The sequence below is a fragment of the Felis catus genome, chromosome B2, assembly GCF_018350175.1.
Source record: "Felis catus isolate Fca126 chromosome B2, F.catus_Fca126_mat1.0, whole genome shotgun sequence".
NCBI classification, from domain to species: domain Eukaryota; kingdom Metazoa; phylum Chordata; class Mammalia; order Carnivora; family Felidae; genus Felis; species Felis catus.
This window is the reverse complement of record NC_058372.1, coordinates 116,143,176-116,167,637: the sequence shown is the minus strand read 5'-3', so window position 1 is coordinate 116,167,637 and position 24,462 is coordinate 116,143,176. Positions and strand designations below refer to the sequence as shown.

The following is a 24,462-nucleotide window of genomic DNA, read 5'->3' as shown; positions in this document are numbered from 1 at the left end:
TTAACCAGCTGAGCCAACCAGGCACCCCTTGTGTTATACTTTAATGTTTGCATGCATATGCACACATACAACAAACGTAAGCATATAATTTATAGCTTCCTAGGTAAGACTAATGAATGAATAAAAATTCTTCATAAGGTTCCAACCATGACTGAGAACAAAAAAAATGAGTAACATTCATTTTTATAACGGTATGACATTCTAATGTTTTCAATGGATTTTTCATTCTCTAAACTAATGTAGATAACATTGTTTAATTCCAGTGTTTTGGAACTGATTGCTATAGCTAAAGGAAATCAATTCTATCATTTTAGACTTGTGCATGTCTCCATTTCCTCTATGTGTATAAGCTGTAGCTGTAATGTATCCCTTGGCATTAACATGATGAGCTATTAGGCTGGGGGTATGTACAACAAATAAAGTCATATTTCTGAAAGCACTCTTGGGAGGAAATACTGAGGCTTTAATCAATTCCACTATGGCTTCTTACATTTTTGCTAATAAAACAGAAGAATTTGAATATGGTATTTGCTGACAATCTGGGTTTAAACTTCAGAAGATTACTCAAAAGTCTGGAATACAATCTTGGACGAATTATTTTCAAAATTAAATACAAAGCTATGGTATATTTGAATGTACAGTAGTTTCTCAGGCTTGCTATTTGTTGTGCTGTCTATTTTTAAGTCAACAGACTAGATGGGTAATGGGAGAAAAGTGGTTTTGCTATAAAATGTCACCTATTCTTAAGGTGACCTGGCCTTCATGCGTTTGTAGGTTTTTAGACAAATGGGAGGTGCCTTGCAGCAGTGAACCTGGTTGTAAAGACACACGAGTGCCAAATATAAAGTAGTGGTGGTTTACAGGAGAAGTTGTTACAATTTGCTTAATGCCAACAGACATAGAAGAACAGAGAAACAAAGGAAAGTGACCTTCTGTCTTGACAGTGGACATTACCAGAATGTATAACGCACCTTGCAGTTACAGGGTCCAAAACAAGGGTCCTCATTTGCGCTCCCTGCGCCACTGCAGTTACAGGGTTTGCAGTCTGGGTAGCCAGTGTAGCCCCTGGCACATCGATCACAACTCACGCCTCTGAAGCCAGGTTTGCAAGGACAAGACCCAGGTGCCAGACCTAAGGGAAGATAAGGCACATATGAACACTTCAAAAACAAATACATAATCTTGTTCCTGAGGTTTTAATTATAGTAACGTTTAGATTCTATTTTGACACAAACGTTAGAAAACTGATGTGTATCAGTAAAGAAAAGAGAAAATCACAAGGCATAAGGCTCACTTAGAAGCTGGCTACAATTCGCTAACACAGCATTTTGGGGTATCACTGAAGATGTTAAGAATAATAATAAAAAAAGATAAAATCTCAAAGCATCTACCAAAACTAATGTCACAGAAAAACTGTCACAATGATCAAGGACTAATTTCCATAACTGACTGAGGACACTCGATGAAGAATAAGCAGTGACTTGTGATACCTGTTGGTTCATAACTCAGACTACCATGAGATGGAAACTGTCTGGGGAGCAAAAATATACTTAAACCAAAAATAAAAAAAATAATCTAAGTATGACATCACTGAGTATAACAACAACAAAAAGACTGAGGGTTCATGTGAATAGACATTTTGAGGGTAAGGAAGGAGGGACATGAAAGCAGTTTAAATTTACTTTTTCTTTGATTAGAAAATAGAAAAATACAGATGAGTAAATACAAGTTTCTGACTTTCAGAATCTGGAAAAATATAAGAGCAAATCAGTAAAATATAGCCCACTCAAAAAAGGAAAGGAGGGGAAAAACAAGCAAAGAAATGTTACAATGTGAAAGCACACAGAAGGACAGAAAGACTGTCAGACCCACACGCCAACCATGTGTAAATTTCACGGTCTTACTGATGCTATTAAAACTATGTGTATGGGGGCGCCTGTATGGCTCTGTTGGTTAAGTGGCCGATGTCGGCCCAGGTCACGATCTCACGGTTTGTGAGTTTAAATCCCTCATTGGGCTCTGTGCTCATTCTCAGAGCCTGGAGCCTGCTTCCGATTCTGTATCTCCTTCTCTCTCAGCCCCTCCCCTGCTCATGCTCTGTCTCTCTGTGTCTCCCAAAAATAATAAAATAAAAACGTTAAAAAATTAAAATAAAAACTACGTGTGTGTAATGTTCAGAAGGGATACATAAAATGATAAGAAATATTAAAAGTGAGGGGCGCCTGGGTGGCGCAGTCGGTTGAGCGTCTGACTTCAGCCAGGTCACAATCTCGCGGTCCGTGAGTTCCAGCCCCGCGTCGGGCTCTGGGCTGATGGCTCAGAGGCTGGAGCTTGTTTCCGATTCTGTGTCTCCCTCTCTTTCTGCCCCTCCCCCGTTCACGCTCTGTCTCTTTCTGTCCCAAAAATAAATAAAAAACGTTGAAAAAAAAATTTAAAAGTGAAAGAATGTTAATCTACATTAGGAAAGCATACAGAAATGTAAAAACAGTTGTAGTATTAGTAATGGCCAAAGTAGAATCCAATTAAAATAGATTCATTAGGACAAGCTCTATTTTACACTGATGAAGATGCAATAAAAAACACATTAAGTTATATTTATACACCATAGAAGCACTGATTTTAAGTACAAAAATATATAGACAACAGAAGATTTGGGGGCTCAAAAAGAAACTGGCCAAAAATCAGTGGCTAAGAATATTAACCTACCCACTTCAAATATTTGCAGATGGATTAGAAAAAAAAAAAGACATAGAAAAATGTGAATAATCTATTGTTGAATTACACATTATATGGTTATAAATACCTATTGTAGCTTATCATTAACTAATCTATAGAAAGTTTCAATTTCCCAAAGCAGAAATTATCAGTCTTGTTTTCTTAACATAAATTAATACTTCTACATTCATAACATATGTCATAATAAATTAGTATTACATTAATTCTAAACATCAACATGTTAATAGAATCTTAATCAAAATTCAATCACTCTAAAAGTTAATAAATAAATATTTCTCCTTATAACTCTTGGGTAAAAGAGAAAATCAAGACTTCAATTGCAGATTAAATAATTTTCTAAATAGAATATAACAGCTGTGAGAAAAAAATTTAACAATGTTTATGGGATATAGAAAAAACAGTTGCTTAAAGTAAAGTTTTAAGCTTACATACTTAAATTCTTAGAAAAATAATGTACACAAATTAAAATTTAATTCATGTAATAATAAAAAAAGAAAAAAACAATATGACCACTATAGGAAAGAAGGAAGATTTGAAAAATAAAGAAAAAGAAAATAAGGCAAAAAGAGTACCTTAAAGATAATTAAATATATCAAAAGAGGACAAATGATCAAAGAATTACCACAAAAAGTTATGGTACCAGTTAGTTTTTACAGAGTGTTTTCAAAGTTTAAAAATGTGGAAAGCTATGTAATTTAGTCTATGAAGCTAGTAAAAACTTGGTATCAAAATCTAGCAAAGATAACCATAAAAAACATAATAACAGCTAACAAATAGATTAGTTTAAATTTAATGGATCATGAAATAGTGATTTAAGCTTTTATGTAATATGATAAAGATACCAAAGATGAAATACATAATAAAAAATGTCTGAATACTGGAGAGAAGGAAGGAGGTGGCATAAATGAAATATTTGTCTTTTCTTTTAATTAAAAAAAAATTGTAATGTTTATTTATTTTTGAGAGGAAGAAAGACAGAGTGAGAGTGGAGAAGGGACTGAGAGAGAGGGAGACACAGAATGTGAAGCAGGCTCCAGCCTCTGAGCTGTCAGCACAAAGCCCGATGAGGGGCTCAATTTCACAAACCATGAGATCATGACCTGAGCTGAAGTCGGACGCTTAACTAACTGAGTCAACCAGGTGCCCCAAAACATTTGTCTTTTAAGATGGAGAGTCAATAGGCAGTATTTAATGGTGATGAAAATGCTAAGAATATTATTTAGATATTGTTTGTAAGATAAGTTCTTCCAGAAGAACTTAGTAGAAGAAATGTCTCAGTGTGATTAAATTTGTAAATGAGATGGGGGATGAATAAATTGAAGAGGATGCTATTGCTATTTATTTTATTCTCTTCTCTATCATCAAAATCTCATTTTTACTATGTATTGTTTTCATAATAATTGAAAAAAATTTTGTTTAATGTTTATTTATTTTAGCTAGAGAGACAGGGAGAAAGTGCAAGTAGGGGAGGGACAAAGAGAAAGGAGGAAGAGAGAATCCCAAACAGGCTCTGAGCCATCAGCACAGAGCCTGATGAAGGGCTCAAACTCACAAACTGTAAAATCATGACATGAGTGGAAATCAAGAGTCAGACACTTAACTGACTAAGCCACCCAGGCACCCCTAATTGAAAAATATTTATACACAAAAATCTTCACTGAAGCATTGGTTACAATAAAAAAAATTAGAAACAATCTTAATATCTATGTAAAGTTGAGTGGGTAAATAAATTATGGTTATCAAGATAATGATGTACTATTCGAGTGCTTAACCCAGATTTCAGAGAAATCCTCAGTGGTTTGGGGAAAAACTCATTATGTGAAGTTAACACAAACATTTTCATAAGAGTATTTATGATGAATTACCACTGCATTATATGCTTATTTTTCTACTTTTCTATTTTTATCACTTCTCCACAAATAATATACTTCTTTAAAAAGTATAGAAAAAAGCTAAATGATATTACTGAAAATAACATAATTTAGTTGTTACTACAAAAAGATAAGGGGCCATAAAATGAAAAATGACCTCAATAGCTCACCATTTGAGATTTTAAATAATCAGTATTTTAATCTTTTAAGACTGTAGGGCTTACACTGATAATCCTACAGTTTTATAAAGAGAGCAGGTAATCTAAACTGTGCCAAAGAAACATTGCCAATCTTTGAACTTGAAACCCAATGTTGGCGGCGGGGGGGGGGGGGGGGGACCTATATTGTAGCCATAATTTATTTTAGTCTTTCCTAGGAAGAGAAGAATCCATTCTTAAGAATATAAAGAAAGTGTTTCAGATATTTCCTAATGTTCTACTAAACTTTGGCAAACAACTCTCTTGGAAATAGCTCCTAAACATTTCACATTAAGGACTTATTTTGACATTTGATTCTTCAGTGTTTGGAGTTCATCATGAATTTCAATCCTCAACGAAAGCATTTGGCTTAAATTCGGGTCAGCCTCTTTCCCTTCTTTAACTCATGACTACTGCCTATTTTTAGCTTTGCTTTCTATACTATTGACTACATCTCAGGATGTGCTGTCTGTTCTCTCCTCCCATTGCAGCACACACATCCCTCAGCAAATGCTGTCATTTCACGCTAAAAACCATGGAAACTACAGACCAATTCAATAAACAACATTTAAAAATTACATATATCACAGATTTCTGATTGACCAGAAGATATATATGCCTAGACGTGTAAATATGTATATATGAATGCATATATATGTATATAATGCAAAATAAATTATTCAACTTTTTTCTTTTAAAGCATTATAATTAATTATAATTAGTTTACAGGAAAAGAATGATTGAGATAAATTAAAAAAAAATGTTTCCTGGAGAGAACACTGATAGATACGAGAATAAAATTATTATTATTACTTTTTAAATGTTTATTTATTTTTGAGAAAGAGAGAGAGAAAGAGAGATTGTGAGTCGGGGTGCGTCAGAGAAAGAGGGAAACAGAGAATCCCAAGAAGGCTCCATGCTATCAGCGCAGAGCCCAACACAGGCTTGAACTCACAAACAATGAGATCATGACCTGAGCTGAAATGAAATCAACAGTCAGACACTTAACCAACTGAGCCACCTAAGTGCCCCAAGAACAAAATTATTAAGCACATAAAATTTATTGCAAAATGTTACCCTAAAAATTATCATATCTGGCTTATGGTTGCCCTTTTATCAAAATGGCCCTGAGATCTATCTCACCTCGCCGAGCATGTTTTTCATCCTTCACACAGACATCATTTAAGGAACCAATTGGATCACAATGGCATGGCTGGCATGGTCGTGGATAATTAGGAGACACCTAAGAAGAATATTAAAAGCCTCTTAATCATGTGTAATAAAAACACCAATAGTTTTCAATTCAGCAAAATTTAAGGACAAAATAAATTTAATAATACATAGTAATAAATTATATTGAGAAAATACATAAGAAATCATCTTTAATATATGTTTGCAATTTTTAAAATCCCTTTTTTCTAAATGGATACACAAAAGTAAAAAGAAGTACAATAAACATCCATATCCTAAATTCAGCAATTATCAAGATTTTGCCATAGGAGTTCGTTTTCATTCTTTGCTGAAGTTTTTAAAGAAAATTGCAGATAGTCTTTTAATTCCCATAGATTTCAGTCTGCATCTCTTTTGCAATCCCAGTATCATTATTATAACAAACAAAAATAACAGTATTTGCCTGATGGTCTCTAATATACATTCTGCAATAAAATCCTTCTGATAGATTTTTTTTTGTTTGTTTTTCTGGGTTTTTTCTTGTGGGTTTTTTTCTTACAACATACTTCATAATTAGTAATTTCACCCCAAATTTATTTTTTAGGAACTTTTATCATGTTGATCATGATATGATTAAATAGAAATGTATATTTGGTGCTGACAAAAAGGACAATATTAAGTACTCAAATTAAACATTTGGTTTCCCGGAGAGGCAGTATAGCCACAAGGGAAACAATTTCTTTTCCTCCACAATTGAGAAATGTGAGTTCATATCTCAGTGTGGCTCTACCGGCTATGTGGCCTCTTGCAACTTATTTGCTTCTTGTGATAGGAGGATAACAATAGCAACTATAGTGATGTTATTAAACTAAAATTAAAAAGAATAACATATAAAGGATCTCATAAGATTCCTCAGATATGTTAAATATTCAATACAACTAGTTTTAATGCTAAAATATTTTAATTAAACAAACCTAGACTGTGATAATATGCTCTAATTACAGCATTTATTCTCCAGATGCAATAGGATAAAGAATAAAATAACAATTATTTGCCTATGGTATGTATACTGAAATACTGTGCACATGCGCTCTGTGTATATGTGTCTCACTATATATATTATAGGTCTATTCATATAATATATATACATATATACATATACATATAGGTGTATATATTTCACCCATAAAATATAGCATTTACATATGTATGTATCTATGCTTCATTTATAAATGTAAACTTGTTTACTAATATAAATCAAAGTGTCATAACTAGAGAGTTATTTACATGCCAGATAAAATATCAATCATTTAGGACACATTTATTTATTCCCCATTATGAAGTAAGCACTATGCAAAGCACAGATAGGTAAGGCCAGGTCTTTGACTTAAACAAGCTTACAAGAATAACAGGCTTGGAAGACACTGATTAAATACAAAGTGCCAAGTGATAAAATAGACATACAGAGCATTGTGGCACAAAAGAGGAGGGAGCGATAACACAAAGAAGTCAACAACGTTTCACAGAAGTGACATTTAGACTGAAGCTTGAAGTATGAGTAGAAATTCTAGAGTAGACTTGGGAGAAGGGCTTTTTCCCAAGGAAAAGAAAACAAAACAAAACACTAAGACATGAAAACAAAATATAAAACAAAAACAAAAACCCTCTGTGGACAAAAAATTTCTTTTGAGTAAGATCTTGGCTGTTATAAATGTGGTTTATGATTTTAATGATGAACTTGAGTAAATAAAAGACTCCTAATTTATTATCCCTCTTTGTGGTAATTGGAGAAATCTGCCTGAATCAGATTGCTGACAAGGAATCCTACCAACATATGAGATTCTGTAAATATATCTACTTTACACATGATTTTTAATTTAATTAAAGTAATAATTCAGATTACTAATTAGTTATCAAAGTAAACATTACATTATATTTAACTATTAAATATGTGTATTTAGTAAATAAACCTTAAATGAGATTTTAGGACAATCATTTTTAAAAAATTATAGAGATGTTATTTAGCTGTAAAACCCATGCAAAAAAAAAAAATCTGTGTCCTATATCTTTATAAAAGACAAATAGACTTCTACCCAAATAGGCTTTTTAGAGAATGGAATTTTTTAACATATGCAGTAGCATAAGTATTTTTATAAGTATTAAAATACCCTACTCTAGGCTCAGATTCACTTAACTGACTTGTAATAAAAACTTGAAGCTGGGGGAGAGGGGAAAGTGGGTGATGGGCATCAAGGAGGACACTTGCTGGGATGAGCACTGGGTGTTGTATGGAAACCAATTTGACAATAAATTATATTTCATATTAAAAAAACAAAAACAAAAACCTTGAAGTTTCCACAGGTGATAACGGCAGACTGTCTTATGTGGTCCAATGTATTCTCAGATAACAAATATTAATTCCGGACAAAATGTAAGAGTAAAATATTTGAGGTCCTGGGAAATTAATCAAAATCAGGCAGAACTTGGAAGAATTTGAGGTTTGAAAGAAAAAAAAAAACATATTAGCTGAGATCTATGCTCAGAGATGGGGAGCAAAATCTGCATACCAACATTCCTCAAAGGCTTAAGTGATCCCTTACTCATACATCCATTCAGGAGACTCCAACAACACTCCTCAGAGGCTTAAGTGATCCCTTAATCATACATCCATTCAGGAGACTCCAACAAGTCCAGTGGAAAGTAACCGCTGGAAAGCTCAATGATGTGCATGAGTTTTTAGGTCTGCATACCATAAAGGAAACAGACATTGGAGTTGTCAACCAGGTTAGGAAGATTAGATAACTACCTTGAGCTTTCGGTTCATCTGACATATCACGGTGTAAAAGTAAGTCTCTACAATTTCATAGCAATCAGTCAGTATGTTTACTACCAATTAGAACCAAATTCAGAAATCTTTAGAGGAAGGTAATAGAATCATGTCTCTACATTGTATCATCCAAAATGTCTTGTACAAATCATAAATCCCTAGACATAAGAAGAAAGAGAAGAAAGAAGAAAGTTTTTCAAGAAAAAAAGCAGTCAATAAAAGCAGACTGTGAGGTATTGAAATTAGTTTGGAAGGACTTATATAGGTACTATATATATGGTCAAGAACATAAAGGAAATAATGTTTATAAATAAGTGAAGCATGGAATATTTCAGCAGAGAAATGGAAACTATAAAAAAATAAGATGATAGAAAGCTGAGAAGTAAAATATCTCAATGAAAAATTAACCAGGTTTACTTAACAATAGATTAGTGATGTCAGGGGGTAAAGTAGTACAAATAAATAGAAATTATTCAATCTGAAGGATGAAGAAAGGAATTGTTTGTTTGTTTCATTAGCACAGCCTCAGTAACATATGGGACACAGTCAGGGAACCTGATGTGTATTATAGTTGGAGTTTCAAAAGGAAAAGAGATAGCAGAGCTCAAATAGGCGGTCTCTGTTTCTTTTCATTCTCCTTCTCTGCCTCCTCCTTCTCCCTTCTTCCTTCTAGTTCTTACACATCTTATTCTTGTTATTCTTTTTCTTAATCTTGTTCTTTTTCATCTTCTCCTTTTTCAAAAACCCTTCTTTCCTTTTCCTTCTCTTCCTTTTTTCACCCCACTTTCCCCTTCTTTTAACAAACATTTATTTTATAAAAATGTTTATTTATTTGAGAGAGTGAGTGTGTGTGAACAGGGGAGAGGCAGAGAGAGAGGGAAAGAGAGAATCCCAAGCAGGTTCTCTATTGTCAGTGTAGAGACTAACATGGGGTTCAAACTCACGCTCCTTGAGATCATGACCTGAGCTGAAATTAAAAGCCAGATCCTTAACCTACTGAGCCACCCAGTCACCCCTTAACAAACATTTTAAATGTAAAAAACATTCTTTGCTTGTAGGACATGGAAAAATTGGCCATGGGCCAAATTTAATCTAGGGTCCACAGTTTGCCAATACATGAACTAACTACTAAAATGTGAATATAAAGAAAATGCCTTGAAATCAGAGAATTAAAGACACAATATACACACTGACATAAAGACTGCAAAAGAAGGAAGAGATTTATATACATAAACATGATTGTTTATGTGTATACTTTTAAATAATCTGATTTAAACTACCAGACTAATAAAGGAACTTAGATATAGGATATAACACCAACATTTGAAAATCTTGCTAATAACATTCAATAATTTTATAATTATTTTTATAATAATACATAAATATACTGAGATTTAAGAAAATACATCCAAGTTCTCTATACTGTAAACACTTCTGTGAGTAATTTAAAAACATTTTAACAAGTCAAAAGATATACTATATTCATTGATTACAAGACTCAATATTGTTACTGTTAGTTCTTCCATATTTGTATTTACATTCTATACAACAATCCCAACTAACATCTCTGTATTGACAGGTTCATTCTAAAATTGTATGGGGAAAAAATTGTACGGGAATATATAGAAACTATTATGTCCAAAACAATCCTCAAAAGGAAGAATAAAGTTGGTGTATGTACATTTCTGATTTCTAGATTCATTAAAGCTAAAGTAATTGAGATAGTGTGCTATTAACACAAGGATGGACATATAAATCCATGAGACAGAACTAGAGCTCTAGAAATTGACCCACAGTAATTTATTCACATGATCAAACCACATGATTTGCAACAAATGTCTCAAAGCAATTTAAAGGAGAAAAAGAAGTTTAAAAATAAAGGTTCTGAAACAACAGTTTAACCATGTAGATCCCAATCATTATTTTATGTCACACTCAAATATTTGCTTGAGATGGGCCATAGAACTAAAAGCTAAAATTGTAAAGTTTCTAGAATTAAAAAAAACAAAAACAAAAACAAACAAATCTTGGCTTGAAGGAATACTTCGTAACAGAAAATCTAGGAAGAGCCAATAAGCACTTTATCTGAAAATTAAATACAAAATAGGATCTGCTGTAAATTCATAAGAGAAGATCTGTGGTAGCACAAAGCATCAATGGGAATGGTTTAGCGATTGCCAAATACCTACTTGCCACACTCACTGTGTCCTCTAGAATAGCTACTTCATAAAGATAGTCAACACCAAATATTAGAGATGATATAGAATAACTAGAGCTCACAGACATTTTTGGTGACCATGTAAAATACTGTTACTAATTTGGTAAAATGTTAGCAGTTTCTTACAAAATCAAACATAAAAATATCCTCTAAAGCAAGTATTCTAGTCCTAAATGTTTATGCAAGCAAGGTAAATCAAACAGGACCCAAAAAGACTTACATAAAATATATCTTTCTGTGAATAGGTTTTATTTCCTTTAAGCAGTGTTTTGTAGGGGCTAGTCAAAAACTGAAAATGACACTAACAGCCACAAATGGAATGGATTAAAAATTGCAGTACATTCATGCAAAATATACTCACCAGAGTCAGTGATTTTTTTCTAAAAAATAACTATCGATGCACACACACTACAGATAAGTCTTTAAATGTTATACTGAGGGAAAGAATGAACACAAAACAGTATGTAGTTTATTTCAAATTATGAAATTCACTACAAGGCAAAACTAAGTTATGTTTTAAAAATCAAAACAGAGTTTGCCAAGGAGTGAGGATTGACTGGAATGGGGTACCATGGAACTTTCCAGAAAGATGGAAATTTTTTATATCATGGTTTCCCTTTTGAAACATTCCTAGTCACCTCTTAGAACTTGCAGTCCGACTGTTCAAAGAAGTTTTCAAAATTATTTTTCTGTATGATACACCTCTGTATGAAAAAGCCAGAAATAACACTTCATGAAAGAAAAAGTATGCTTTACCCCTTTGGGTCTGAAGAAGCCATCAATGCATGTCTCACAGTTTATACCAGCAGTATTTTGGGTACAATTCACGCACACACCCCCTCCAATGTACTTTCCATGTATATTTAAACTCAGATTTCTTCTGGCAACGTTTTCATCATAATAGCATTCTTCAGCTTTCCCATGACAATTGCATGCTGCATTAGAGAAAAATAAATTTATAAACATTAATTTCAGGTTTCAGATGTATTCAAAAATCATTTGCCGTTACATAATAGATTTTTATTCTCAATGAGAAATTATATTGTGTGTGTGTATATATATATATATATATATATATATATATATACATAATCAGTACAAAAGCATCTAGAAAGTTTTTGGATTTACTGAATATATTAATAAATTCACATTTTACTGGAACATGAAATAACTAAAACATATAAATTAAGCTGAATCATATGAAACTGCCAATATTTGACTGACTTTATCTTACAAAACTGAAGTTTCATATGGTTAAACCCACAATTTCCTATTATGTTAAACAATGAATTATTGAACTGTGGTAGTGAATTGTTAATATCCAGGTAATCTGTACTGGTTAATTATTATATGTGAATCTCCAGGTGCTAGATCCTATGGGTAAAAAAGGGCACTTAGGACTCCTATCGTTCCTTTTTTGTACTTCTAATAATAACTAAAACTTGGGGGTTTTATATGCTATGTTCTGTTCTAAGTGTCTTATATTTATTACCACTGATTTTAATTCTCAAAATAGCTTTATGAGTTAGGGACTTATATTAACCACTTTCCATTTATTAGGAACTGAGACAAAGAGAAGTGAAATAATTATAAAAGGTAGCCAAATCAGGGGTGCCTGGCTGGTTCAGTTGGTAGACCACGTGACTCTTGATCTGGAGGTTGTGAGTTTGAGCCCTGCATTGGGTGTGGAGATTACTTAAAAATAAAATCTTAAAAAAAAAAAAAGGTAACCCAATCAGTCCTGTTAACCCCATTCTGAAGTCAGGCTCCAAGTTCACAGGGCTAACCACTGGCACAAATCCTTTTCTTATATCTGATAAGAGATATAAAATATATGATAAGTGCCAAGTAATCAGGACTAAATGTGAGCTGGTTTGCTTAGTGGCTGAGATCACATGGTCTTGCACCAGTCTTGGATCTCTAGTACTTAGTACTCATGTAATGTAGGGAACTTCTTAATTTCACAGTGGCTCAGTTTCCATAAACACAGAGAGGTCAATAGTAAATACCAGACAGGGATATTTAAAAGCATTAAGTGAGAAAATGCCTATCGAATCATTAGCATAATGCCTTGTAAATAAGTTCTTAATTGATTTTCCTGCCCACCCCCCCTTCCTTTGATCCTCCTCATCTTCAGCATAGGAGTTCAGAAACGTGAAAAAATCACTCCCTCAGAAAGACTGGGTAAGGCTTTATAAGATGGGTAAAATTTATTTCAGGATGTGAACTAGGGAAAAAAGATATCTTATGCAGAATCTCCTTCCTCAGATCCTGAATTTCTTTGGTGTTCCTGCATGGATTTCCACATATATGTGTGTTTGGTGGGATGGTGGGGGGGGGGGCAGTATATGTGTGTATGCAGGCTCATGTGTGGGGCACATAACTCAATCCTTTATTTTTTTTTCCACACAGGAAACATTTATATACTGTTCTGAACTATTTCCAAATTTTACTAACACTAAATACCATAGCTCTTTCTCTATTAGCATGTTTTCCCCAAGGCTGCACAGGATACTTCTTGAATGGGATGCTTATCAGATCCCTATTAATGGGCAGTTACACTGTTTCCAGATTTCTCTGTGATAAGTAACACTGAGCACATCCTGGGAGAACAAAGAAGTCAGGGAGAAGTGGGGGGTTCTTGTGTCAGACTGCTTCCCATTTGCCAGTTGAGTGACTCTGAAGAGAAAATTGAAATCTTGGTGTTATTTTAGTGCTTCCCTCTTAGGGTTGTTGTGATAAAGCAAAACACCTGTTGGAATGCCTGAGCCATAGGAAATACTCAGCGGCATAAATGTTAGTAGCAGTAGCAATTGTGTACTAATGACAGAATCATGATATTCTCTGTATGGCCAAGTGGCTACATCTATAGACTAAATGCCTACAAGTATCATTTCTAGGCCAATTTTAACTTCAATTAACTTGAAAAATGTCCCTCCAAAAATGCTGCCAAATTACTCTCTGTTCAACATACATGATAAACTGTTTAACCATAGCCTTACCAACACTACGTACAATCAACCCTCTTAGGTCAGTTCCTGGACATAGCAAACATTTGAGTATTTGTTGAGCGAATAAATGAACACTTTGATGAGTTAAAAAGAGTATTTTCATTGTTTTAATTGGTACTTCTTTAATTGTGAATAAGTGGGATAACCTCTGTAGGGTTATAAGTCTTTTCTTTTCCTGAGGAATCCCTGTTCTAATCTTTGCCCATTTTTTTTCAACGTTTTTTATTTTATTTTTGGGACAGAGAGAGACAAAGCATGAACGGGCGAGGGGCAGAGAGAGAGGGAGACACAGAATCGGAAACAGGCTCCAGGCTCTGAGCCATCAGCCCAAAGCCCGACACGGGGCTCGAACTCACGGACCGTGAGATTGTGACCTGGCTGAAGTCGGACGCTTAACCGGCTGCGCCACCCAGGCGCCCCAAATCTTTGCCCATTTTTAACCGCTGTATTGAATTTTCTTCTTTCTTATTCTATAGAAGCTGTCTTAATATGGTAAGAATATTATATCCTTGTCATGTTTGTAGCAAATACCTTCCCCAGTCTGTTGACTCTTGATTTAGAACAGAGTTTTCTTGCCATACTGGTGGAAAGTTTTCAAACTTTATTATAGGGAACCTATAGTCATAAATATAAATCACTAGGCATTATAAGCAGTTTTATATCTTTCAGACAATACACAAGAATTCTTACAAATACAGTTGTAACAATATATTGGAAGAAACGGTCAAGATTCTGCTTCCAGTGTAAGTAGAGGGAAATATGGAGGAATGTAAATCCATTCTCACGTCATTTAGATTTAGCATTTATAAACATGAGCCAGTGTAGGTAAAACACTGATGTTTGGGAGTCCTGCTTTTCACATGCCATGCAGCAAGGGCCCTCTGCCTACAGCCCTGGTTGCTGTTTAAATGGCCCCCCACCGGTGCAGCTCCCCATTTATAGCCTCAGAGAATGCGGATAGTACCTACTCACAAAGAGCAATTTTTCACTCTGCCATCAGTAGTTTGCTATTTCACAGAACGTCAAAGACACGTGATGGAAACAGTCTTTAGTTCAGGCTTAGCAATGGAAGAAATATTCTTTGCTCTCTAAAGATATATCCTGCTTCAAATGAGCCAGACTGATGAAAATCCAAATCAAACTCAAATGAATTAGTAGGTAATTATTCATCTTTTAGAAGGATTTGTCATGTTACCGAAGGATTTTTCTGCATATTAAGGTGATTGGAGCACGGTTCAACTTGGAAAAGAAAATTTTTCATATCAGCTTTTAGGAACGCACACATTACCAAAAACACAGTATCTATGCGAGGTTTTATGATTTGGACTCCTATTGTTAATTTGTGGGGAAAAAAGAGAAACATTTTTTTAAGCTTGGAAATACCACCTCCCATCTGTCCCACAACAAAAAGGTTATTGTTTCAGACAGCCACTATTTAAAAAATGTAACAAGTGGCAATCTGCTTTTGTGTTGCTTTGTCCATCCCTGCTGCTACCAAATTTAAGCTACACTTTTTGTTTTCTTGTTTAAACATATATACGCAAGTGGGGAGGGGTAAAGGATTTTACAGAACCATCTAACATTATGTAGTTATAACTGTGCAAGAGAATGTTAGGGGCAACAGGAAGAATCCCTCTCCCGTGCTACCCCTTCTTGTGATTGCTTTCATTCCACCAACAGAAGAGGAGCATGATTAAATTTAAAGAAGTTTGAGACTATGAGTGGTATTTCACTTAAATTCACTCTTAGGGATGAATGTCTGCTCTCATTGGGAGAAGATGTGGAGAATCCGAGGGATTGTCAAGGAATGGGGGAGGGGATACATGAAGTAAACAATGGCTGGGCCACAGGATGCCCCTTTTACCACAGTGGGTGGTGGTGGCACATTTCTGCAGATATAATTCAATAAAGATGGGTGATTTCTAAACCAAAATATCTTCACAAGCAGGGCGACACAAATCAAAATGCAAAAAAAGGCGAGTACAGAAAATGGAGGGACTCAAGACATGGATAGTATATGCAGAATCTTAAAATTTTATGGTTAGGGGATTTTATGATTAAAGTTTACTATGATTCAATAGTTTTAAGGACCTACTATGTCTGATACATGATACATTATGGTAAAGTTTTTTTTTTATAAAAATACAAAGTTGGTATTAGCTTAAAGGTCTACCAAGCCTGTTTGGGGGGCGTTGTATACCTATGGAACTGAAAACATGTGGTTAGGGCTCACTAAGATATTAATATTTGAATTCAATTGAATTGGGCTTCATGGATGGTTTAGATTTATAGCTCAGCACAAGTCTTTGTTTTTAGGTCCCATCTTGGTCTGTGCAGATTTCCAGAAACACAGGTTTCTCTAGCATCCCTGTCCCGGGCCAGTTGGCAGTATTAGGCTAAAAGTCATGTGTTACAGTTCTTGGGTATTTCCCTTCTGAATAAAACCTAGACATATGGGTCACCTTCAAAAGTGATAATATTAAAGTATTAATGAATATTTGTTGACACATGTTTGCACAGCCAGTTTTACTATTTTTCATTACTGGCTTTTTTCTTGGTTGTCACTGTCCCATAATTGCTACAGCATAGTTTATGCTAATGATTATCACCGGTGCCATTTCTAATTCTAGGATTTTATACTGTTACTAACGAGAAACCATACATTTAAAATATTTATTATTACTATTAAAATAAATATTCTATTTCTATGAATTTGTTTCCTTGTCTTCTCTGTTACCTTTTAGTCTCATATTCTTCCCAGCTACTGCACCCAAACATCACCCTTTAAGAGGTGTAACTAATGAACCAGAGTGGTTCTGTTTTGTTTTGTTTTGTTTTGTTTTGTTTTGTTTTGTTTTTTAGGTAATAATATAGGTCTAACCAGTAAGGTATAATCTCTCCCCTTTGGTTTTTCTCCATTTACTAGATGATTGGTATTCAAAAGCTATTTACTAGGGCGGGGAGCTACAAAGGAAGAAGGCAGAAAAAGCTGGAGCTATACTGGTTCCAGAATCATTTTGTAAACATATAAACACATTTAGAAAACTAGTCCCCATAGACTGTAGGTTTTGCTGACTGCTTATTTGCATTTTGAGGAGTGTGTGTGTGTGTGTGTGTGTGTTTGCGTGTGTGTATGTGTATGTGTGTATGTATGTGTGTGTGTGTGTACATAGTTGACCCTTGAACAATATGGATGTGAACTGCACAGGTCTACTTATATGTGTATTTTTTTCAGTTAAATATACTGGAATTTTTTTTTTGGAAATTTGTGACAATTTGAAAATATTCACAAATGAGCCATATAGCCTAGAAATACAAAAAAAAATTAAGAACAGGTTAGATAATATTGTAAGAATGGAGTATATAATACATATACCATACCAAATATGTGTTAATTGTGTTATTGGTAAGGTTTCTGATCAAGTAGGCTATTCATGATTAAGTTTCTGGAGATTCAGTTATACAAAAATTTTTGGTTGTGTGGGGTGTCACCTTCCTAACCTCCACATTGTTCAAGGTCAATCATGGAGGGGTGTGTATATGTGTGTGGATAAGCTAGAGATCTATCCTGATGATGGTAAGTGTACACTATGCTTTTACTATGCTTTTATCTATTTCTCATTATGTCCACACAGTGGTGAAGTCATAGGCATTTGGTAAGTTTCGTCAAATTAAAAAACAAACAAACAAACAAAAACTGAGGAACTAAAACAGCAGGGTAGAGGAGCCTACCAGCTATTGCCCTAGATAAAATATCTAAACTGGAAACAGGCACTTACCTAAAATCACCACATGTTTATATTACCTGCATACCAGAAAAGGAAGAACCACATAAATTGCTGAATTCTCAGGAACATACCTTCGCATTCAGTTTTAGTCAGAAAAGTGCCAGCTCTCCAAGGTTTCTGATGGAATCCTGGACAGCACTGATCACAGCTATCCCCACATGTATTATGCTCACATTCACAGCGGGATTTCTGGTCAGAAATTGGGGGCAAAGCATAATTTTAATAATTTTGAGAGCCATAAATGAAGGGTTTTTCCCAAAAGATAGAAAGAAGAGAAAAGAAAACTTTGAGACCATGTACCAAAATGTGAAACTCCTGTCAGTCTGGAAAGAGGTGCCAGACTTGGGAGTGGATGTATTTGATCAACACCAGCCTAAGGAGGTTCAGGCTAGTACTGAAATCACTGGGCTCAGGTTTAGAAGAGAGCAGAGAGGCCCGATTGAGAATGGTCTTGAAGACTAAAACCCTTTCTATGGTTCTTGAGATCTACAGGTTTTCTGGTTTGGGATGCAAAGTACTGTTAACATTTGGGGGGTGTGGGAAGAGGAGAATAGGTTCATAGGCATCAAAGGGCATCATAGAAATCTAATGTCCCAGGACTGAATCTCCTTCCTGTGTGTGTTCTGAGTACAGTCTCAATTCATCATTGGAACTGGTCCTGTAAGGCTGCCTTGTGGGCTCACACAGCTTGGGAAACACTGCCCATCAGTTCACATGATCGACAGCACCCACACCTGCAGAAAAGCCGTACCACAACCTTGCCAGAAAAATATGCCAGAGCATTTGAACCTTCCCTAGCAAGTAACACTACGATGCAGTAGAAAACCAGCTTTGAGAGAAATACCATTTGTATTACAGTTTTAGAAGAAAAAAAAAAAAAAACTATACATAGGTAACTATGTTCACTGATCTTACTACTCTATATGTTTCTTCCATATAATATATACTAGATGATTTTGCATTTCGCCAGCTTATGACTGAGAAAAATAGATGTTCATTCATCTTTTGAGGTTGTACTTACTTAATACACTGGCATTAATAAAAATCCAAGCCAAGAGCATTCTAGCATTTTCTGACCTGGCAGTTCCATCACACTCTTGAATACGTTCTTCAATCCCTCTCTGTATTGCTCCTGCCCCACCTTAGCCCCCTGTTCCACGGCCATTCATATTTACTTCCATGCACAGTTTTCATGTTTGCATTAATTTTTTTGATGAAAACGTTTAAAAGAAATGGTCTGGTTGATTGATGGCAGGCGTTCTTTAAACCTAAATCATACAGCAGGCTATCATAGCTAGAGAGGTTTCAAAATAGATAGACCAGTTTTGGAGACTTTGGAAAAAAAAACTAATCTGTTTTTTGATACTGTGATGGCTGACTTCAAAGTCTATCATCCTAACTGCCGGCTCTATTTCACTCTGGCATGACTCTCTGTTACACCGCCTAAGTGGGGACCTGACTCCCATTCACAGCATCCCTATCGGCAAAGTGTCTCATGAAGCATTTTACAGTTGAGAGTTTCATTTTGCTAAGCATCCTATAAATATACATACATTTGTCACTGGATCAAGTGGACAAGCCCTGGCATGACCGTAGCAGATGCACATCCCTCCGACCGAAATATCCTTGACCGAGTAGTAATACTGCAAAAAGCAATCCAGGGAGAAATCCTGTTAAGCTGACTGCAAGGTGTAAGTAACAAAAGGGAACATTCACTTAAAAACTTGACTTTCTGCTTTTATCTTTCCTTGGAAGCAAGAGAGAAGGACAGAGGGCTCACAAAAGGTATCAAGTAACTGTTATCATAGCCCAGAGAAAGAATGCCTCTCATGTATGTTTGGCGGCCATTTTTTAAAATTTCTTTCCCACAGACGTACAAAGTCTATGCTGGAGTATTGATTATTTGACAGCAAGTTGTTATGCCAGGGTTGGGGGGGAGGTGGTAAGTGCAATAATTCCTCATAAAAATGGGTTTATGTAGTTTTGTGAAAGAAAATCTCCTTTATTGCCATAATAGGAAACTCGGTGATCATTAGTCACATGTGGACTGTTTTACTTGACCGATTTGAAGAAACTCAACATTCTTAGAGGAAATCATGCTCAGAACAAAATATGTCTTAACCACATTAAGATGAAATAGAAGGTAATGAAGTACACGATTGATTTAACAAACTTTAAGGAGTAATTTCTATGAGTGCAACATTTGCTTTTTTCATTATTATGTTAAAACGTCCATGTGATCACTTTCTTATCTGAAATTAATATAAGTCTATGTTTTTAAATTTTTTTTTTTTAATGTTTATTTATTTTTGAGACAGAGAGAGACAGAGCATGAACGGGGGAGGGGCAGAGAGAGAGGGAGACACAGAATCGGAAGCAGGCTCCAGGCTCTGAGCCATCAGCCGAGCCCGACGCGGGGCTCGAACTCACGGACCGTGAGATCGTGACCTGAGCTGAAGTCGGACGCTTAACCGACTGAGCCACCCAGGCGCCCCTAGGTCTATGTTTTTAAAGATAATTTATAACTATACTACTAGACTATTTAAAATTTTTAATTAATATGCATATAACATTTCATAATTGTGAGAGTATTTCACATTATCTTATAGAATCTAGGTAACTATCTCAGTGGTAGATAGTCCTACTATTCCAATCATTCACATTAAAAGAACCCAGCAAGAATAAGTAGGTAAACAAAAATCTGAGTTCCCTAACTACAAATTCCATTTTTCCATTTACTTCTTTTTTTCTTTTTCTCTTTGTTTTTGTTGTTTACATAGAGTATCCTTTATAATATTTTTGTTACTTCTATTACTTCATATACCTAGACCTTGACCTTGAAATAAAACTTGCTAGAAGTTTAGGTAATGTAAAAGTCTGCTTCTCACTAACTTCATCACTTAATAATACAGATATGAACAGGGATATTTGCTCAGAAAGCTGATACAGTACTTTTGTAGATGCTTTTAAAACTAAGAAATCTGTTTTTAAATATAAACGCATAGTGCTTCACTTTTGAGTCATGAAGAGGAGCTGAAATTCAATATCCTATTTTTATATATTTAAATTTATACGTAGTGTTTACTGAACTTGAGTACTTTCAAAGGACTTACTTATATGTTGCATTTTACTGCACTATTTTAAAGGCTCTTGCACAATGAAGTTATAAATAATAGATGTGCCTCCCAACCCCCACTCTGCCTTCTGCAAAAGATGATAAAAGGAACATATTTATTTACATTGATTTTTTTTTCTCTGTTAGATATACTGTCGGAAAAGATTAAATTTCACTTCAGAATTACTCAGTCTTCCTCACTGTATATTTTCAAGTCGTGCCAAAATTATAATTAAACATGAGTTTTTAAACAAGCAAAGAATCTACACGTTGCAGAAAAATAATGATTACTTCTGCATAAGATAATTTACAATATGCTGCAATATTATGCAAGGGAAAATTGTTTCAGGTTTGGAAAGTACAGGGCACTAAAACATCCAACATGTGTTGTATGGGGATAATCAAACTTTAAAAGTTATTTCTGTGATGATGGAGTGGTGAGGTGTAAGTTAAGTAATGAGAAGAAAATATATATGAGGGGTATTCATGAACTGTGAAAAGTGCTGCTGTTCAATATTTAGTGTGCTAGTTCAGCAATTTGTAACTTGTGGCAATAGTCAGGCCTTTTAGAACTAAGTGCATCATTCTAGAACTAAGTGCTGTGTCTTACCATCTTACTTTCCCTCTACAATCCTATTTCCACTTTCACCTCCAGTCACATAGTAGATACTCTGTTAGCATGGATTTTCTTTATGGACTTAGAGCTGAATTGGTAATAATGTCCTAGTTGTGTAGCCGCCTATAAGAGTGCGACATAAACCAGTGAATGTGGTGAGGAGTAGGTAGGAGGAAACACAATTATTACTCATAGGATCTGGACTGATCATGTATGTCATAATCCACACATTCCAGCTTAACACTGGAAAACAGCCTTTCTGTGAGCTCCTGTTTTCAAAGAGCTATTAAAAGGGATGCCGTCATTTCTGTTGTTGTTTTTCTCTGTTCTATTTATAAAAGAAAATAAAACAGTGTAAACAATCTGTTTTCCCCTACAGTAGTGATTTTTTTTTAAACTATAGCTTGTGACTCAATGAAACATAAAGTTGAATTATTTGAATGGGCAAAATGGTCCACAGAACAGGAACACTCACATCACCTAAGAACTTGCTAGAATTATTCTTTCTCAACTCTGCCCTAGACCTACTGAATCAGAATCTGCATTTCCATAATACCACCAGCTAATTCTATTCACATTAAAGTGTCAGATATATTGTAATGTGCATGTGCATGTGCATGTGCATGTGCATGTGTGCGGACTGAGTTGTGATATAAAATTTAATTCTTAGTGTGGGTTGTGGCCAAAAATGTTTCAAAGCCACTGCACTTCCTACAATAGTTCCACAGGGCCAATTATAATAGTAGAACAGATACCTAAAGTGACAAAACTAATTTAGTCTTCGAAAATAAGATTACGAACTAGGTATTATAATCTCCATTTTACAAATGAGGAAATGAAAGGTTAAAAATGTTAAGAGTTTGATAAATGTTACATATCTAATAAGTGACAGAGTTTGGATTTGAACCAAGGGTGGTTATGCTGAATTTTAGTCTAGCAACAAACCACTCCTACAAATCAATATTAAAGATATCTTGTTAAATTTAAAAATTAATTGATTAACAGTAAAAAATATCATTTACAGGCTGCAATATGATTCCTCATAACTTACTCTTCGTGTGACAATCGGGTCAATTTCTCTTGGGTCTTTGTGAGCAAACATCATCAAGTCAGCATTCAGGGTGCGGATTCTCTGAAATCTCAGGCGAATATAGCGAGCGGAGGTGAATTCCAGCAGTTCGGGAGAAGGGTCATCGGCACTTGGTCTCCCATTGATCAAAGAGATGTGTATCTACACAATATGGGAAATGATTTAACAAGGAAAGTTACCAAAAATAAAATATCTGGCTTTTTCTGATTTTTCTCGGAAGAATAAAATTAAGCTTCACTTCTCTCAATTAGGCAGACACAGGTTCATATTTACTCCCTGGAATCTAGTAAAGTAATTGAGGAAGTTTACGGACCTTTTAATACTTGTATAACCAGTTCATTTGTTTATATTTTAAGTGTTCTCTATATACTGTGATTCCCCATTTTCTTTTGTTCCAAGGCATGGCATCTACTTGATTTTCCTAGGATTTCCATAAAATCTTAAGTCGATCATTTTTTTCTGAAACTTATTATGTGCTAAAATTATTTCAGAATCTGGTATATAGTAGGAAACCAGAAAACTTGATTTAAAAAAAAGTTACAAAATATCGGATAAAACAGGAACCCATCAGGAACTTAAAGTAATTCTAAAATTGAAACTATCTAATTATACAGCCTTAAAATATATACAGTGAAAATCGACACATTACAAGGAAACTAGACAAATCTACAGTCACAGTGAGAGATTTCAATAGGTTGTTTTTTTATTTTTTTTTAGAAATTGATAGATCAGAGAAAAAATTACCAAAGATTTAACATAGTCTATGAAAAATACACTCTATGAAAATACATTAAAACCTGGATGGAACAGTAAATTTTTTAGGAAAACAATTAGCACAATTGACACCAGAAAAAACAAAATCTAATCATATAAAAATTGGAGAAATTAGCAAAGAATACCTTCTAAAGGTGCACAAAGCCCACATTCTCTCACAGGGATCTCGGGATAGAGAATTGTAATGAGGGAAAACTAACAAAACCAAAAGTACTCCTATTACAGATAAAAAAAATGATTTCCCTAATATCTGAAGAGCTTCTGTAAATCAGCAAGAAAGAAAGATCAACAACTAACACAAAAACCCAAAAGATGTAAGGGACTATTCCAAGAAAAGGAAATATTACTGACTGTTAAGCTTTCGATAAGTCAATGAACTTCACTCATAACAGCAGCTAATTTAAAACACAACAAAAAACTTTTCCCATTTTTTCATGTTGTTGAAACCTAAAAATACATTTAATACTCTCTGATGGCAAGACTAAAGAGATACAGGCATTCTCAAACACTTACAGGTGTGAGTGTAAATGGCACAAACCACTATGAAGGTGAATTCAGGAATAACTATCAACACTACAAAAGCCTAGAGTTTTGACCTAGAAATTCCACTTATGGGAAAATATCCTACATATATTATATATATGTATATGCATTTTATTGTAATAGCAAAAGACTGCAAACAATCTAATTTCCATCAATAATGTACGACTGGTTAAATAAGTTCTACATCTATATAATGAATTATGTGCACCATACAAAGAAATGAAGAAACTCTCAATATACTCAAGAAGTACAGTACTTCACGTTTTCTGTACTTTGTAAATGCATTATTATTCCCTATAAAATAAATCAAATAGAAATTATTCAAGAAACTTGAAATTGACTCATAGGTTTTGGACAGAAAACATACACACACACACACACACACACACACGCACGCACACACACATGCACACACACATACACACACACACACAGGAGGCTAAGAAGACTGGGATGTGAGAAGAGTCTGTGCTGGTCTGAGGGTTGTCCCAGAACACAACAGTCTG

At 34.7% G+C, this 24,462-nt stretch overlaps 1 protein-coding gene across 8 annotated transcripts in view; it reads right to left on the bottom strand.

Moving 5' to 3' along the window:
* LAMA2 (laminin subunit alpha 2) overlaps window positions 1–24,462 on the bottom strand; it is a 623,859-nt gene that overhangs the window by 352,674 nt on the left and 246,723 nt on the right. For all 8 annotated transcript variants that reach the window (XM_045058020.1, XM_045058023.1, XM_045058022.1 and 5 more), the window contains exons 5-10: window positions 22,601–22,780; window positions 19,372–19,461; window positions 17,890–18,007; window positions 11,776–11,954; window positions 5,948–6,047; window positions 972–1,132 (exon numbers count right to left, since the gene is read on the bottom strand). In XM_045058020.1, coding sequence (XP_044913955.1) covers window positions 972–1,132; window positions 5,948–6,047; window positions 11,776–11,954; window positions 17,890–18,007; window positions 19,372–19,461; window positions 22,601–22,780 — 828 coding nt within the window. The remainder of the gene's footprint in view (window positions 1–971; window positions 1,133–5,947; window positions 6,048–11,775; window positions 11,955–17,889; window positions 18,008–19,371; window positions 19,462–22,600; window positions 22,781–24,462) is intronic.